This window comes from Carassius auratus, unplaced genomic scaffold, assembly GCF_003368295.1.
Source record: "Carassius auratus strain Wakin unplaced genomic scaffold, ASM336829v1 scaf_tig00052095, whole genome shotgun sequence".
NCBI classification, from domain to species: Eukaryota; Metazoa; Chordata; class Actinopteri; order Cypriniformes; family Cyprinidae; genus Carassius; species Carassius auratus.
This window is the reverse complement of record NW_020527223.1, coordinates 5,001-23,430: the sequence shown is the minus strand read 5'-3', so window position 1 is coordinate 23,430 and position 18,430 is coordinate 5,001. Positions and strand designations below refer to the sequence as shown.

General features: G+C 34.1%; 1 protein-coding gene across 3 annotated transcripts; it reads right to left on the bottom strand.

Annotated features, from left to right (window-relative positions):
* Positions 1–1,426: 1,426 nt before the first annotated feature.
* LOC113090036 (protein FAM131A-like) lies at positions 1,427–17,044 on the bottom strand. 3 transcript variants are annotated; one of them, XM_026256152.1, is made up of 4 exons: positions 14,097–14,306; positions 9,888–10,021; positions 2,442–2,535; positions 1,427–1,746 (listed from the first exon to the last, which is right to left on the bottom strand). In XM_026256152.1, the coding sequence occupies exons 1-4, from the start codon at positions 14,125–14,127 to the stop codon at positions 1,541–1,543; spliced, it is 465 nt and encodes a 154-aa protein (XP_026111937.1). In that variant the 5' UTR covers positions 14,128–14,306; the 3' UTR covers positions 1,427–1,540. The 3 variants fall into 3 exon arrangements, with proteins under 3 accessions (XP_026111937.1, XP_026111939.1, XP_026111938.1); XM_026256154.1 differs by lacking the exons at positions 9,888–10,021; positions 14,097–14,306 and adding an exon at positions 6,334–6,673; XM_026256153.1 differs by lacking the exons at positions 9,888–10,021; positions 14,097–14,306 and adding an exon at positions 16,786–17,044 and having other exon boundaries at positions 1,434–1,746.
* Between the last annotated feature and the right edge of the window lie 1,386 nt (positions 17,045–18,430).

The window sequence follows — 18,430 nt, the reverse complement described above, 5'->3', positions numbered from 1 at the left end:
TGGGATGCATTGAGAAGAAAGGACGTAAAAAAGTATTTACAGGTTTTCAAACAGCCGTTTAGATGTTTATCAAACACACACAAATACTTAAGTACTTTATATTAATCTTCAAACCTTATTAACACAAAAATTTCACATTTAATTTGAAATAAAACGATCCAAAACAGGGCTGTTTGGCTTTTCACAACATGCCGTTTCTGACTAGTACAAGTAAAAAAAAAACATCAAAATATGCATTAAAATGTTTATTGCACCTCATCTATTTGCTTCTGTAGATTTCAATTACAATTCATATCTTTTACATTCTGGAGTATGTAAGTGCTGCCTGAAGTGAAGTTTCTTTCCAATCTAGATCCTGAAGGTTCATCTACCGTTACATGGTTTTATTATCTATTTTTTTCATTTGTAGATCTTGTCGATTTAAGTGCTGTCAAACGATTAATCATGATTAATTGAATTCAAAATAAAGTTTTTGTTCACATAATATATTCATGTGTGTAAGGTGTATATTTAAATACAAACAAATGCATGTATATATTTAAGATAAAAATATGTTATGTGTATATAATAAACATATTTCTATAAATATAAACATGTAAATATTTACTAAATATATACTGTATGCGCGTGTAATTATATACACAATAAATATAAACGTACATATATAATGTGAACAAAAACTTTTATTTTGGATGCGATCAATCGCGATTAATCATTGCCCAGCACTATTTTTATTTATTTATCATTATTCAAGTAAAGAATGTTACAATGTTTAAAAATACAGAATCCCATGGAACAAACATATAACATATAAATAAATAAAAAAACAGGCTAAGTGACAATATTTACAAATGCTAAACAATGATCACTTGGACCAAAAAACGTACAATATTACAAGTGCATTCTGATTAGCTCATGTAATTGCATTCATGTGTCTGTGAGTATGCGTGCATGTGTGTGTGTGCATGTGTGTGTTTGTGCATATGTGTGTGTTCATGTGTGTGCATGTGTGTGTGCGCATGTGTGTGTGTGCATGTGTCTGTGAGTATGCGTGCATGTGTGTGTGTGTGTATGTGTGTGTGTATGTGTGTGCGTGCATGTGTGTGTTTGTGCATATGTGTGTGTTCATGTGTGTGCGTGTGTGTGTGCATGTGTGTGTGTGCATGTGTCTGTGAGTATGCGTGCATGTGTGTGTGTGTGTGTGTGTGTGTGTGTGTGTATGTGTGTGTGTGTATGTTGTGCGTGCATGTGTGTGTTTGTGCATATGTGTGTGTTCATGTGTGTGCATGTGTGTGTGCGCATGTGTGTGCGCCCATGTGTGTGTGCATGTGCGTGTGTGTGTGTGTGTGTGTGTGTGTGTGTGTGCATTTGTGTGTGTGTGCGCATGTGTGTGCATGTGTGCCTGTGTGTGCATGTGTGCGTGTGTGTGCGTGTGTGTGTGCATGTGTGCATATATGTGAGTGTGTGTGTGTGTGCATGTGTGCGTGCATGTGTGTGCACTCAAATGCATTCAGATGCCCTCTTTAATACCTTCACATGCCTACACTACAGCGGTCACTGACCTGCAGCGGAATCGTGCCTCCTGCTCGCCCTCGGACAGATGTGAGTACGATGTGAGGTGTGACTCGAGGGCGACGGGTGTGTCGCTGGGTTTACACCAGCCCTTCCACTCGATCAGGTGAGCCACGCGGCCCTGAGCCATCGCCGTGGGCTTCGTCACATGATCTTTGACCACCTGCGAGAAACCTGAACACACACACACACACACACACACAGGGGTCAGTCACCCGAATTGCTGCATAATACATTAGGAATAATCCAGGTCACGCTGTCAATCAGTATGACACAAAGAACTCGTCACGTGCAATGAAAGCATGTGTGTGTGTGTGTGTGAGGGTAATGTTTTTGTGATCTTTATGGACACCTAATGATCTGAGCACAATACAGCATCTCAATGGAGTCGCTTCATGTTCATCTATTGTTATTTGACATCATTGCTGTACCTTTTATTACAGCATTAAATTACCGTGTTAACTATTGACAAGGTTTTTAAAAAGGTGCATCACCTACAACAGGAACTTCTGGATTACATTAACACTAATCGGCATGAAATTAATGCATTTTAACTTCTGAAGGTTACGAGAAGGTACATCTAAATTTGATGCAGAAACCATTTTCACTCAGAAACTGCAAGAAACACATTAAATTAAACATGACATTTTGAAGCAGAAAAAACTTAAATGTATATCTGTTTTATTAAAGTTACTTTGTTATTGCATTCGTTTGGAGGCTGTGCAACTGAATTATATTTGGTTACAGATTACAAACACAGACATTGCATATATTCCTGCAAATAAACATGCACGTATTTAAATAAATATGCAAGCAGTAATGTTCGGGTGTATGATCACAAATGTTGTCAGAGAGACTGCGATCTTTACCGTGGAGTGAAGACCTGGCCAGCGCTGCGATCTCTTGAATGGTGAGAGCTCGTCTGGATTTGGGTAACATGTCGCTACCGTCCTCAACATTTACCTGAGAGGAGAAGATGAAACACTGAGTAAAAGCTTTAAAGAGGAGGTTACCTTCAAATGGCTTCATTTCATTAACAAAAACTGTTTTTCCATTCTGCATTTATTTTCTTCTCTGGTTTGCTTCCTAATCTAGCCGTCTAATAAATCTGGCATGTAATATTATTAATATTGCTGATGCATTCTCTTGGATAAAAGCCAATGCAAAAATGCATGAATGTATATGCAATTGAGTTTTAGTTGGTTTGTTGTATTTAAATGCATTGCCATATCAGCTTCACATGACAGATTTAACAAAATAAATACAAGTATAATAAATACAAATATTTTGTAAAATTCAGCTTAATTAAAAAAAAGATAGATTTTGTATGTACACAGCAAAATATTTTTGAAATCCGTGATCTTTCAATCTGTTTTATTTCTTAATTTTAGTAATTTTGTTGTGTCTTTTTGCTTTTATTTATATTTTTAATTACAGTTTTAGTTATTTTCGCACATCAAGTTAAACAGATTTAGCTTTGGATACTAGCTGAAATACTTCATTTAATTAAAGTTCAAATCTGATTTCATTTCAATTAACAAAAATGTTAGATGGTTTTAGTTAACTGTAATAACCCTCAAGTCTCAGTGATCTTCTGGTCTGTAAATACGGCTCTGGTTTCTCCTTCAGTGTGCGTCTGTGGGATGGTTTCTGCTGTTTTCTGCTCCAGCAGATGCATCTGATCATTTAAAGAAACCATAAACGCTGCACGTACACACTTAACTTCAAGGCTTAGTAATGGGAAACCTCTTATACTGAGAACTAGTAACAGGTTGTTGATATTCCAGCAAAATCTTGACCTAGAAGTGACAATCCCTCAAGAGCAAAGCTGCATTCTAAGACCTTCGTGTCTCATCAGACCGTGCATGAGGTGTGTGTGTGTGTGTGTGTGTGTGTGTAAGGTCACATGCGTCTCTGTGTCTTTAATAACTGCAGCACCTGGTGTGTTTGAACCCTTCTCAGTATGTATGAGTTTACTCACGAGGGTAAATGCATTAGCCGGCGCGTCATGGAACAGTAAGTGGAGCGGACGGCAGAATAACAACAGATAGGTATTGAATTAAAAAGCATTCGAGCGCCGTCCCCTAGAGCTCTTGACATGCACGCTGATAATTCCCTACATGAGCTGGAGGAAATAACAACAGCATTGCAGTCTACACACACACACACACACACACACAGAGCGCTGCAGAGCGCGTCACCTACTGCCCTACTGAACACTGAGATTCAGTCCCTTAAGAGCTCAAGCCCAGGAGAACGGCACAAATTCAATGAGCTTCGTACAGCAGGACTCTGTTACAGAAGATTTGCCATTTTCCAGTCATCTCGTTTCATAAAACTACAGCTGATGACCTCAATAACACAATGACATCGACCACAGCCCTGACACTCACTACGATAGAATAGAATAGAATGCAGAACTTCCCAATCCCAATCTAGCCTAGATGGAGAAATATAGTTGCAGAGTGGAATAGAATAGAATAGAATAGAATAGAAGGACTGCAGTGCAGTAATAACAGTTTAGAATACATTTTGAGAATAGATGAGTACAGTGGAGTATAACAGAACAGTGGAATGGAATGAAATTAAATAGAATAGAAGGACCGCAGTGCAATAGAAAACAACAGTTTAGAATAGATTTTGAGAATAGATGAGTACAGTGGAGCATAATAGAAGTGGGATTGAATAGAATAGAATTGAATAGAAGAATAGAATAGAAGGACTGCAGTGCAATACAAGACAACAGTTTAGAATAGATTGAGAATAAATGAGTACAGTGGAGTATAATAGAACAATGGAATAGAATAAAATAGAAGAATATAATATAATATAATAGAATAGAATAGAATAGAATAGAAGGACTGCAGTGCAGTAATAACAGTCTAGAATACATTTTGAGAATAGATGAGTACAGTGGAGTATAATAGAACAGTGGAATAGAACAGAATAGAACTGAATAGAAGAACTGCAGTGTAGTAGAAAATAACAGTCTAGAATAGCTTTTGAGAATAGATGAGTAAAGTGGAATATAATAGAACAGTGGAAGGGAATAGAATAGAATAGAATAGAATAGAATAGAAGAGAATAAAATAGAAGAGAATAGAATAGAAGGACTGCAGTGTAGTAGAAAATAACAGTCTAGAATATATTTCGAGAAAATAAAATAGAATAGAAGGATTACAGTGCAATAGAAAACAACAGTTTAGAATAGATTGAGAATAAATGAGTACAGTGGAATAGAATAGAATTGAATAGAAGAATAGAATAGAAGGACTGCAGTGCAATACAAAACAACAGTTTAGAATAGATTTTGAGAATAAATGAGTACAGTGGAGTATAATAGAACAGTGGAATAGAACAGAATAGAATTGAATAGAAGAACTGCAGTGTAGTAGAAAATAACAGTCTAGAATAGATTTCGAGAATAAATGAGTACAGTGGAGTATAATAAAACAGTGGAAGGGAATATAATAGAATAGAATAGAAGAATAGAATAGAAGGACTGCAGTGTAGTAGAAAACAACAGTTTAGAATAGATTTGACAATAGATGAGTAAAGTGGAGTATAATAAAACCGTGGAATAGAATGCAGAACGTCATTACATTAGAAAAGAGCATGTCAGTCTAGCCTACATGGAGAAAATAGTAGTAGAGCAGAATAAAATAAACCTGAGCTGAATAGAATGGAATAGAATAGAATTACCACAGGGCAATAACAGTCTAGAATAGAAGGTGAGAATATATGAGTGCAGTGAGGTATAATAGAACAGTGGAACAAACAGAACAGTATAGAATAGAATAAAATAGATCTAGAACTACAGTGCAGTAGAAAAGAACATGGCAATCTAGCCTATATGGAGGAAATAGTAGTAGAGTGGAATAAAATAAACCAGAAGTGAATAGAATAGAATAGAATAGAATAGAATAGAATAGAATAGAATAGAATAGAATGACTGCAGTGCAGCAGAACCTAAATTAACAGTAGAATAGATGGAGATTATATGAGTAGAATAGATACAAATTTAACGGAGCAGAAAATAAGACCAAATGACTAGAATAGAGTAGAATATGACAGAATAGAATCAAATAGAACAGATTAGAAGAACCTCTAGCTCTAGTGCAGTAGAACACAGCAGCAGACTAGAATGAAATAAACCAATACAGAAAATAAAAGATTTGAAGACGACACTAGAATAGGAAGACTGTAGAACAGTAGAAACAATCTAGAGGATAATATATAATAATAATAATAATAATATAAAAATTACAAACAATAATTCTGTGCAGTGAATCAGAAAATAACAGCCTTGATTAGATGGACAGTAGCCTAGATGACTAAAAACACAATAGAACAGAAGGACTTCAGTGCTGCTAGAATAGAAGAACAGTAGAATCAAACAGAATATAATATAATAAAACTAAGGAAGAATGGAACGGAATAGAACAGATCAAAGTAGACTACATCAAATCACAGCAGACTACTCTCCTCTAGGACAGTGTCAGACTGAATCTTGACTTCTCTATTTGCATGCAAAACAACCCTCTGAGCACACACACACACACACACACACACACACAGGTTTCACAACAACAACAAACAGACAGTAATTAAACATGAGCGCTTTGAACAGGAGCCTCATCCGTCAGTCTGTCTGCGAGGCTGGATAACACACACATCTCATCATAAGAGCGACAGACAGCGATCGACGGCATTCCCACACACACACACACACACACACACACACGGACTGAGCAGTGATACCGGCTCTCCGCTCGCTCCACACAGGAACAAAAGCTTCTCCATGGAGTCTGTCGTCAGAGGCATGCCACGTCGCGCTCACACCCCGTTATTCCACTGGAGCTTAGAAGGAAATGAGCATTTCTATAGCAACCAGTCGCCATGGAACGATTTCTCCAAGGATACGGCGGGATGGATGCTGGATGACGTCACATGCAGCACGTTTGATCAGTGTTACTGTGGCTCTCTCTCATTAACACACACACACACACACACACACATTCCCCATGATGACACCTGTCTCCCTCTCACGAGACACACTATTCCTGCCGAGCTCTCCCTGTGTTTGAGCATCATCGTACAGTTTATATTTGATGTACTGTAGAATTTATTCTTTATAACAATGGCAGCCTTATTTTAGAATCAGAGTATGTTAAAAAATATCTTATAGAATATAGAAAATATTTTATAGATTTATAACACTTTATTTTGTGTCAATTTATTTAATTTTGATTTTCATTTTGTTGTGCATTTTTGCTAATTATATATATATATATATAGTTTTTATTATTTTCTCTTTTTTATTTCAGTTTGATTTATTTTGGTGCACCACAATAAACTTAATTGAAATTAAACATGTCTCCTTTGCAACTAGCTGAAAAAAAAAAATCAGTTTAAGTTTTAAAAGATTTTATTTTATTCCATGTTTATTTCAACTAATAATTTGTTCAGTAGTTTTAGTTTCCAGTAATAGCCCAGATCTGTGGTTCTCTACTAGTGGGTTGTAGGTATGGTAAGAAAAGAAAATGCTAAAAACAACACTAAATACACATAATTAATACATTTGTTATTACATTTGTCATTTATTAGTATTAATATTATTATTTTTATTATTATTTGTAATTAAATTAAAACTTAATTTAAATTCAAAATTAATATAAAAATAAAATTCATAAATAATTTATATTTATTTGTGTGTGTGTGTGTGTGTGTGTGTATATATATATATATATATATATATATATATATATAAAAAATTACATAAATGCATTCTTGATATATAATAAATTAAACTTAAACTGTAATACATTTGAACTATATAAAATATAAAGAATAACATAAAAATAAAAATAATTAAATAAAAAATAACTTTTTTTTTATTAATAAAAATTTAATTTTGATAGTATATATAAATATTTTTGAAAATTGTTTTACAAATTAATTGCTTTAATTGAAAACAATGCCTACATAAAAGAGAAAGCTCTTACAGAAATAAACAAATATGAATTAGTGTATACATTAACGCATGCAACCAATTTAACATTTGGATTTAGTTAATATTCTCCCATCTTAACTGAAATTAGTTTCAATTTCCCAAAACTGAAGTTCATAGTATTACGAGTTTTTTTTTCACCAGATAATTCAAGCAGATCAGTTTCACAAATGACCTAAAGTCAAAGGATTCTGAAAAACACATCAGTGCAGCAATGCCATGGATTCCGTTCTGAAAAACCACATTAAGAACTAATTACTTATTACTCAGAATGACTCATGAATGATTAGAAAACTAACTAGTGAACATTTAATGAAACTCAGAGCGAGGAACCGAGTCTAGTGCAATTGGCCCTCTAACGAGTTGGATGATCGGGTTAATTAGGTCATTATCAAGCCGAGGAAAGCTGAGAAAATCATTTTCTGCTCAGAACACAGAGTCAAAAACTCTTAATCAGATCCGATCTGACAGAAAAAGCGCTCGACAGCGTTTTGCTTTCTTCAGGCGACTGCGCAGCCACAAGTGAGGACGTCTGAAGACCGCTAACCACATAATGATGACAGAAATAGCTTGTGAATGGCAGGCCTTGGAGCGAGACGGAAGAAGCAGGATCCGTGGCCCACTTTCTAATAACATAGGGCTTCTGCAGAGTTTAGAAAATCAAGTTTAAGAATTTTTAAGACTTGCAAAATTAATACAGAATGCCGTTACAGAACAATCCCAAATTAAATCAAGTATCTCAAATTCTTTCACTGGTTTAAAACACAATATGCATTTTCTCTAATATTTACATATATATATGAAATTGGCTTCTGTTCTCATATATAAATGCACATTAAGTAGAAGTCAATATTAATTTCACTTATATGGTAATGTGTTTCTGAAGAAAGGCATTAAATAAATACATTATTTTGGTGCTACTAATAAAATCTGTGTCAAATAATGATTTGAATCTCTCTTTTATTTTCCCCCAGAGAGATTATAAAAGTTTACAGTGATTTAAATGCCAGATTTTTACAAAAATACAAATAACAAGGAAAAAATACACCGGGACTCTTATTTTGAAATGTATCTTATCTGACATTTTTGATTGCTCACTCAAAAAGATGAAAAATATGGGATCCAAAATACAAATATGAAAAAAGATTTTATACATATTAAGGGACTTTTAAATAATAAACAAGCCCAAAATATACCGGGACTCTTATTTTGAAATATATATGCTTTACTGTTTAAGCTGCTCTTTCAAATTGATAAGAAATATGGTTAACCAAAACACAAATAATAGGTTAACTAATAAGACTGTATGCATATTAAGGGACTTTTCAATAATAAACAAGCCTAAAATACACAGACTCTTATTTTGAAATGGCTAAGCGTTGCTAGTTCTGAATGCTCGATCAAACTGGGAAGTAAAATACGAACAGTAACCAAACTAAAAACTCTTATTTTAAAATTGCTATGCTTTACTACTTCCAGCAGCTCAAAGAGGAGAAATGTATGAACAAAAATACCAATAATAAAAAAAGGTTATGCATAATGACGTATTTTTTCACATCATAAACAAGACCAAGATACACAAGGGCTCTTATTTTGAAATGTATGATTTGACTTTGAAACATTTCCTTAAGATCACGATTAATCACATCCAAAATAAAAGATTGTTTACAAAATATGTGTGTACTGCATGTATTTATTATGTGGCCTATAAATACACAAACATGCATGTATATATTTCAGAAAAATATATTGTTTATACATTAAATGTATTTATATATTTAATATAAATAATGTGAATATAAATATATACATGTAAATATTTTTAAAATATATACTGTGTGTGTATTTATATATACATTATAAATAAACATAGTACACATAAAAATATTGTCTAAACGAAAACTTATTCTGGATGGGATTAATCACGATTAATCGTTTGACAGCACTAATTATTAATTTTATTAAGCAACACAAACCCGTTTCTTGATTTGAAACAATATTACATGCAGAAAATAAGAAATAAATTTTTTTTTATTTATTTTTTTCAGGAAAAAAAATGGTCTGGCTTTAAACTTGAAAGAAATAAACATTTATCGTGATAATGATCGATACTGACGGATACGAATAGCGATTATAATCAGACTACTTACCATAGAGTGACAAAATTAATAGGCATTGTTTAATTTTGTGTGAACTGTCCCTTTAAGAGTTTTTTTAGGGGCTGCAGAAATGCTGCGAGAGGAGAGGAAGGGAACGCTGTGAAGTAAAAATGGACATGGAACAGATTGAGAGGAAACTTTGGCACCTTGAGGAAACGGTCCGAGCGCCCAAATGTTGCGCCCAGGCCGTGCGCCAAACTGGTCCGTGTGTTGCCCAAGAGCACCAGGTCAGAGCAGGAACTCCTCGGGCTCCAGTCCACACGCAACCTGTCACCTGCCACTGTTTGGGGAAGAGAGGATGAGCGACTCACTACTGCCACCTACTGCCCTGGAGACCAAACCTTGCTGCACGACAGCCACACAACATCTGACCGCTATTATATACAGAGATCTTAGAATATATTATATATACACATTACATATATTAAAAAAGTATTTAATTCATTAATTAAGAAAAAAGTTAATCGACTTTTATAAATAGTGTGACCAGATGTTTTAATTAAAAAAAAAATAAATTTTTTTTTAATTATGATAAAAACAAAACTGAGCATTCTCCTATAACACAAATATACACAATACAAATCCGCATTTATTGCAGATATTTATTGTAAAAATTGTATTTTGGTTCCATAACATATCTGATTGCTACTGGTATACTGTAAAATAAATAAAAATTAATATGAATTATTATTTAAAAATATTACCATATAATTAAATTTCAACATTATAATCTTATTTATTTAGATATAATAAATTATAAAATAAATATAAAATGCATTATGAATAATTAATTTACTACTTACAATATTAATGCTACATTGCTCAAATTTTATTAATGTACATTATATATACATATATATATATACATATATATATATATATACATATATATATATATATATGTATATATATATATATATATATATATATATATATATTCTGTGCAATTTAGGTAGAATTTATTCCAGTTTATGTGAAGTTCGGACTCATCTGATCAATAAGAATCAGGGTCATCTGGTCTCTCTAATGCCTTCCACAGCAGAAGAGCTGAAGTGCTTCTCTTACGCTCTCGTGCATCAACATGCAGTCAAGATGCAACATTTATACAACCTACACAGCCAGTGCGGTGCTTTCTCTGAATGTCTATTACACACAAACATGCAGAAATGATCTAGAAAACTCTGAACTGAATGACTGGCTTGATGCATCCGATGCATCAGTCAATAGTGCATCAGTTTAGTTGGATGAAAAAAAGACCAGCATTCATTCTTTTCATTCAGTCTTTTCTTTCACTTCATGCACCAGGCTTTTCTGACTCGGCACACGGATCGAGGCTTAACTTCACCGAAGAAATCACTTCATAATGTGAAAAATATCACAATATCAAATGCAATTGTTTACAAAAAGACACACAAATGTCTTGAAATGTGACCCGAGTGTGTTTTCATGAGATCGACTCTATAACTCTCGCGTGGTCTCTCTGAAATAAGAGCGAGATCACAAAGCTGTTTCTGATAACATTGAGGCTGATATGATCTACAATAACAGCAGCGGGACTCCTCTGCGGGAAATCAACAGGAGCGTTTAGTTCTAGCTGAGTGACCCACAAACAAATCAAACACAGCACAGAGGTCTTCAGCAGTAAATACTCCAATCCAGTCCATCTGCTCTCAGCGAAGCGCTCGACTCTCCGTCCTTGTCCTGAAACTGTCCCGAAAACATCCCCTGACCTCAGCAGAAGTTACAAAGCATGGGCAGATCTGATGTAATCTCATCTTGACACGCTTATGCTTTGAGAAGTCAATAAAAAAAAATACTATATATTATTAGTATTAATTATTTTTTACATTATAAATATATATATAAAATAATAATAAACCAGTGATGCCAATAAAAAACATTTATTGTAAGTGTACTGTAATTCTTTATGGATGACTGGCAAAACAATTAAATTAATACGAAAATATATGAATTAATATATATTATTAATAGCATTATCATTTTTATTAAATCATTTTTTTATTTACATGTCATCATAAACTATATATTTATTGTAAAAACATTAAAACAAAATTAGTATTAAAACATAATGCTATTTCGAAAATATTTGATTGCTATTGGACATTGTATACATAACATTAAATATACATCAACAATATAAATATAGAATTCTATTAATTATTATATGTAAATATTATTTTAATATTCAATTATACAATACTAATATTACATTAATTCAGATATTACAATATTTATAAATTTAGTTTATTTACATCTTTTGTAAAACGAATTATCAAAAATAAACATTCTAATTATCATAAATGTGTGTTTGAATCAGATAAAAAAAAGAATTAAATCAATGTTCATAAAAAAATAAAAATAAAATAAAGCTATCTAATTGCAATGGGATATTATAAAAATAAATATTAAGTATATCAGCAATATAACTAAACAAATAATGTGCATTATGTAAATATTAAATTAATATTACAATATGAATAATATTGTGCCATATTATATTGATTAAAATATTAAGATATTAAAATATGAAAGTAAATATGTAAATATATATAATTATAATTTTTGAAAAATAAATAAATTTTCACTAAAGAATTTAATGTGAAATGCAGCTTTCTGTATTGACCAAAAAAAAAAAATTATATATATATATATATATATATATATATATATATATATATATATATATATATATATATATATATATATATATATATATATATTTTTTTTTTTTTTTTTTTTTTTTTTTTTTTATTGTTATTATTATTATTTATTTTTTTTGGTCAATACAAAAAGCTGCATTTCAAAGTGATGCAATAAAAAATAAATTTAAATGTTGGTTCTACAAAGTACCTTTCAGTGATGTTATGTTTGTTTCTTAATATGAAAAACATTTTAACCATCTGGAGAACATTTTCCATTTTAAAGAACCCAAAAAAGATTCGATGGATTTTGAAGGTGTTTCACATTACACCATCAATGCCAATAAACAACCTTCCCTGTAAATGTTGTGAAACGTGATCAGTTCTCGCTCCCGTCTGAAGCCAAACCTTAACCGGCTCATTTATCAGCAATTAACAGAACAAGGCTGACGCTCCGGTATCCTGATGATACCTCATTAATAATTACAGCACCAGATTAACACGTGATTTTTGTGCATGGTGAAAATAAATCTGAGGCCATTTGTTCGGGACTCTCAGAGTGGAAAGGCGATGGATTTCGTTTTTTCCGTCCTCACTTCATGTACAGAACCTGAGGAAAAACATGGACATTCTTCATGATATGGGTATGGGTTAAACACTTTTTGAATTCTCAGTAATGTCATTTTACATTTTACAAAATTACATAACATTTAAATGCAATGCATTTTTCAAAAATTTTGGAATAAAATATAAGGCAAATTTAATACGGAGCATTGCAGGCATTTTAAACACACACAATTAGACTATCTTTTCCCAATTATTATAATTTGACAAATAACTGCTAATTATGCATTCAGTTTTTTTGGTAAAACTTTAAAATAATGTTCTTTAACATTACTTCACAATAATAAAGAAAAAAACTTCTAAATCATTTCTAAATCATAGTGTTAATGTTAACTGCTAAACATTTATACTTAAAACATTACATAATGGTAAATTAATCGCGATTAATCGCATCCAAAATAAGTCTGTTGACATTATATTTGCTTAAATATGTGTGTGTATTTATATATGCATAATAAATATACACAATACACATACATGTATAATGTAAACAAAGACTTATATTTTAGATGCGATTAACCGCAAATAATCGCGATTAATCGTTTGACCGCACTACTAAAGATATAATGTGTGGTGTAGATTACACTAACATTAGGATGTTTTTAGCCATATACCCTGGAGTTGTTTCACTCTCTCCGCTATACAACTAAGTCAATGAGTGAGTGAATTCGCAGGATGATAGTGCATCAGCGATCTCACAAGCTGACGATATACGGTGATATGACTGGAGTATCACCCAACATTACTGTACAATGTACATTTAGCATCGCCTCCAGCCGAGGATGTAGCGTGTGATGAAGGCGCGCTATTGGTTAATGCAGATGCATGCGGAATGTCCTATCAGTGTCTTTGAAGCATGCAAATCTGCCATGATCACTGAAAACCAATGCATGCATGCACGCACTCGCCAGCGAGAGAAAGCCTGCATCTTGTGCACATCTCTCTCTCTCCCTCGCGCGCGCGCTCTAAGAGGTGTGTGTGTGGGCTGCAGTCGGACTCGGGTTTCACATACAACGCTCTAATGCCAGTTGTTTTTCATGCTCGGAGGAGAACAGAGCGTGCAATTCTCACCTACTGGCGTTCTGGACGCGGCGCAGCCCATAATTAGGTAATTAGGCGACCAAACGCGAACTGTGAACTGATTTGAGCCGCATGCATGCTAAGAGACAGCAGAAGCGCTTGCGTAGCCTTCTCTCCATCTCTATTCCTCTCTTGCTGCTCTCACAAACAATCAGTGTGCGCTAGTCTGACAACTCTAGTCCTGCGCTGAAGAAAAACCAACACACACACACACACACACACACACACACACACACACACACACACACACACACACACACACACACACACACACAGACTAAACCGGTGATTCTCCCAGGTGCAAATGGTTTAAACTGTTGTGCATTATTTCCATGTTGCATTTCTGCAAACACAAACATACTAAAAACATCTGTTCGCCTCAAATATGTAGACTAAACCAGCGTTTCTCCCAAATTGAAAGGCGCTTTAACTGATGTTTTCCACCCATTTATGGACTAAACCAACTGTTTTTCTTTTAAAAGCTCATTAAAATTATGGTTTAGAGACTATAAAGCATCAGTTCTTCAAGATGCAAATGGCTTAAACTGTTGTTCTCCACACATATATGGACTACATTTCTGCATACACACTAAAAAGTTGTTCACCACAAATATAGACTCTAAACCAGTATTTCTCAGAATGCAAATGAATTCAACTGGTTATTTTAGATACATATGAACAAAACCAGCTTTTCTACCAAATGCAAAGGGTTTTAACTGTTGGGTTCCGCACGTACATGGACTAAACTACAGTTTCTCAAACACAAATGCACAAAATATTGTTCAGTCCAAATATATGGACTAAAATGGCTTTCTTCCATTCAAAAAGAATGGACTAAAACAACTATTTTCCAGTTAAAAACAAGAAAACTGATGCTCTTAAACATTTACAGACTAAACAATTGGATTCTTTCAGATGAAATGGTTTACAATGTTGTGTTCCGCATATATGGACTATACTGCATTTCTGCAAACACAAACACACTCAAAATAACTGTTCGCCACAGATATACAGACTAAACCATCTTTACTCCAAATGCAAACAGTCTAAATCGTAGTTCTTCCAAACAAATATATGAACAAAACCAGTTTTTCTCCCAAATGCAAAGACTACAATAGACTGTTGTTGGTGACATTTATACATGACCAACATTTCTGGAAAAAAAAACAGACCTCAGCATGTTAGGTCAGGCCACCCCTGCAGCACCTCCATCACACTCAACACGGGTGTACCACAGGGCTATGTGCTGAGCCCATTCCTCTTCTCCCTCTACACCCTCTACTGCAGGCCTGTGCATGGATCCATCTCCATCATTAAGTTTGCAGATGACACAACGGTGATTGGCCTCAGAGACAACACTATTCATCCAGAGAAAACACGGTCTATGTCGAGCTCGCAGCATTCTTAAGGACTCCTCTCACCTTGACCATAGACTGTTTAACCTCCTGCCCTCCAGGAGTTGATTCTGGAGTCTCCAGACAAGGACCAGCAGACTCAGGAAAATGATGTCCATAGTACTGCCTTATCTGTATATTTATTGTACACTTTGTAACATATTGTAAACACTGTGTGTGTATATCATGTACTCACTGCTTATTGCACTTCTGGATAGATGTTAACTGCATATCGTTGCTTTGTACCTTACATGTGCAATGACAATAAAGTTGAATCTAATCTAATCTTATCTAATCTAATACTGCCTTTCTTCCAGACACATGTGGACTAAACCAACTTAAAATGACACTCCCAGACATATACAAAGGTTTTCCCAAATTCAACAGATTAAACCAGCGTTGCCCCCAAATATGAGCTTTTCTCCCAGATGTGTGGACTATATAGACTTGTTTGCTACACACAGACTAAACTGCCTTTCTAACAGACACATATGAACAAAACCAACCAGTCCAACAGTTTTTAAGCAGCCAACATGATGCTCTCTCAAACATATAAAGACTAAACTGTGGGTTTTCCCAGACACATACAGACGAAAACCTGCCGTTCTTTACAGGCACAGACTCCTTTTCTAGAAAACGGACTAAACTGCCAACCATACATTCTATGGGTCAAAATTAGTATTATTTTTCTTTTATGCCAAAAAGCATTAGGATATTAGGTAAAGATCATGTTCCATGAAGATATTTTGTAAATTTCCTTCAATAGATATATCAAAACTTAATTTTAGATTAGTAATATGCATTGCTAAGAATTAATTTGAACAACTTTTTTTTTTTTTGCTCCCTCAGATTCCAGATTTTCAAATAGTTGTATCTCAGACAAATATTGTCCTCCTAAAAAAACCATACATCAATAGAGAGAGGATTTATTCAGCTTTCAGATACTGAAATAATTTACCCTTATAACTGGTTTTGGGTCACATAAGCCAGTGAACATCTGTTCTACTAAATATAGCATCATATTAAATATAGCTACAAATTACATGTACATCCGATATATAGCTACATATTATATAGTTATTATGCAGATGTGTATACAGAGCAGCTGTTCTCCACACATTAACAGCCTAAACCAGCGGTTTTCAGAACAAATAGCTACAGGCTGTTCGTCCTTGACCGCGACTAATAAGAGAATCACCAAAGAATCTGACATCACACTGAAACACGGTTTAATTCAATCATAACATATCTGGTATATAGTAATATATAGAGATAGAGAATCTCACTTCTAGAGGGGTGGATGGACAGCGCTTCTCTCCTCTCATTGGCGTCTCGGTTCCGTTCAAACACACACCGGACCCGGTCCGTGGCGAGCTGGAGGCACTGGAGGCTGAGAAACACATGCGGAAACCAGCTTTATAAGCGAGCCGCGGGATGCGCAATGAGCTATGATTGGACGGATCCTGCGCTGACCCCGCCCACAGCTTCTTGATGGAACGCGTGGCTGCGGGAGAAATAAATAAAAGCGTGATTACTCAACTATAGGCTGCGGACAAAATAGTCTCCAGAAGTGAGTTAAATGTGACACAACGTCCCTGTAAATGGATGGATGGACAGACAGATAGATTATAGCCTACACACACACACACTATATAGGCTAGTATAAATGTTTTTGTCATAATTACCTTTGAACGGTTTTAAAACACTACAAGCTGATACCAATGTCTCTATAAAATCTGTGTGTGTGTGTCATATTTTGATCTTAAGTCAGCAAGTTTTTCCTCGATCCATCTCTCAGTCTCTCATGGGGAAGAGAGAGCTATAATCTTCATGTGTGAACACTTGCTCGGGTCTCTGGAGGGATCGTAGATGCTCGGTTTGTTTACACCGGGATAAAAGCGCTCGATCTCCATCTTCTCTTTGATACGGACGCGTTCGGCTTCTCTGGGAATAAACCTCATCTCTGTATTAACCACAGGGCGAACAAGACCGCAGATTTCCCTTAAAGATGTTGATGCTGCAGGGGGAAGTATCTTAAATAATATAGTTCTGATAAAAAAAATAATGTGTAGGCTATCCTCTTTTAGATTTGTAAAGGAACATTGCAAAAACACAGATTTTTTATTTTTATGCGCATCGGAAACATGATTAACACTTATGCGCATGCGCAGTTGTCCAATTACCGCGTTCAGAAAAAAACTACCGCGATAACTGGAGCAACCGGAGTATAATCGTTATTTTTGCTTTAAAATAATTATACCAGAAGACATGCCAGGACAGTTTTTTCTTCACTTTTTCTTATCGATCAAATTAAGGTGTGCATATCCCCTTTCAATCCGATCGTAATTTAAATCAAATCAAGCTAAATCTGATCGCTTGAGATGTTTAAACAAGGCTTTTTAATCCAGTTGAACCACAGGTCTGATAATTATCATCAATTACAGATTTAGACACTCAACACACCACTTACATCCGATTTATTCCATAAACCCATTTTTTAGCATTAGCATTGATTTCCACAGGTCACTTAAAAGTAAAGGGGATTTTTTTTTTCTTTTTTTTTTTGAAGAGCAGTCTAGAAGTAAGCCCTTCTCCAAAGAAATAGGGAAATACCAAATATTCTAAGAAAAGACAATGCAAGTCATGTTTTAAGGCATTACGTTTTTTTGTAGGCATTTGCATTCTCCCTGCGTTATATATAAATAAATAAAAAAAATCACTGTATAATAAAGAAATTAATAAAGAAAGCGATGCAATAAAAACTATTCTATAGTTACCATTTTAAAATATTTTAAGGTGCATTACAGTAGAACCCAAGGTTAAACTGTCAACAATCAAAATCTAAAACAAATTATGTTAATGAATAAAAATATTAAATTAGGAAAATAATAAATATGTTAGTTATCGGGTTTCATTTTCTTGTTGCAAAAT

What these genes read in the sequence shown, in the direction of transcription:
- LOC113090036 (XM_026256152.1), bottom strand. Translation starts at nt 14,127, where the DNA reads ATGGGCTGCGCCGCGTCCAGAACGCCAGTAG. An exon ending in GCTCGGACCGTTTCCTCAAG is followed by an intron (nt 2,536 to 9,887) that starts GTGCCAAAGTTT and finishes TTCTCCTCTCAG; the next exon opens with GTAAATGTTGAGGACGGTAG. An exon ending in GGCCAGGTCTTCACTCCACG is followed by an intron (nt 1,747 to 2,441) that starts GTAAAGATCGCA and finishes GTGTGTGTTCAG; the next exon opens with GTTTCTCGCAGGTGGTCAAA.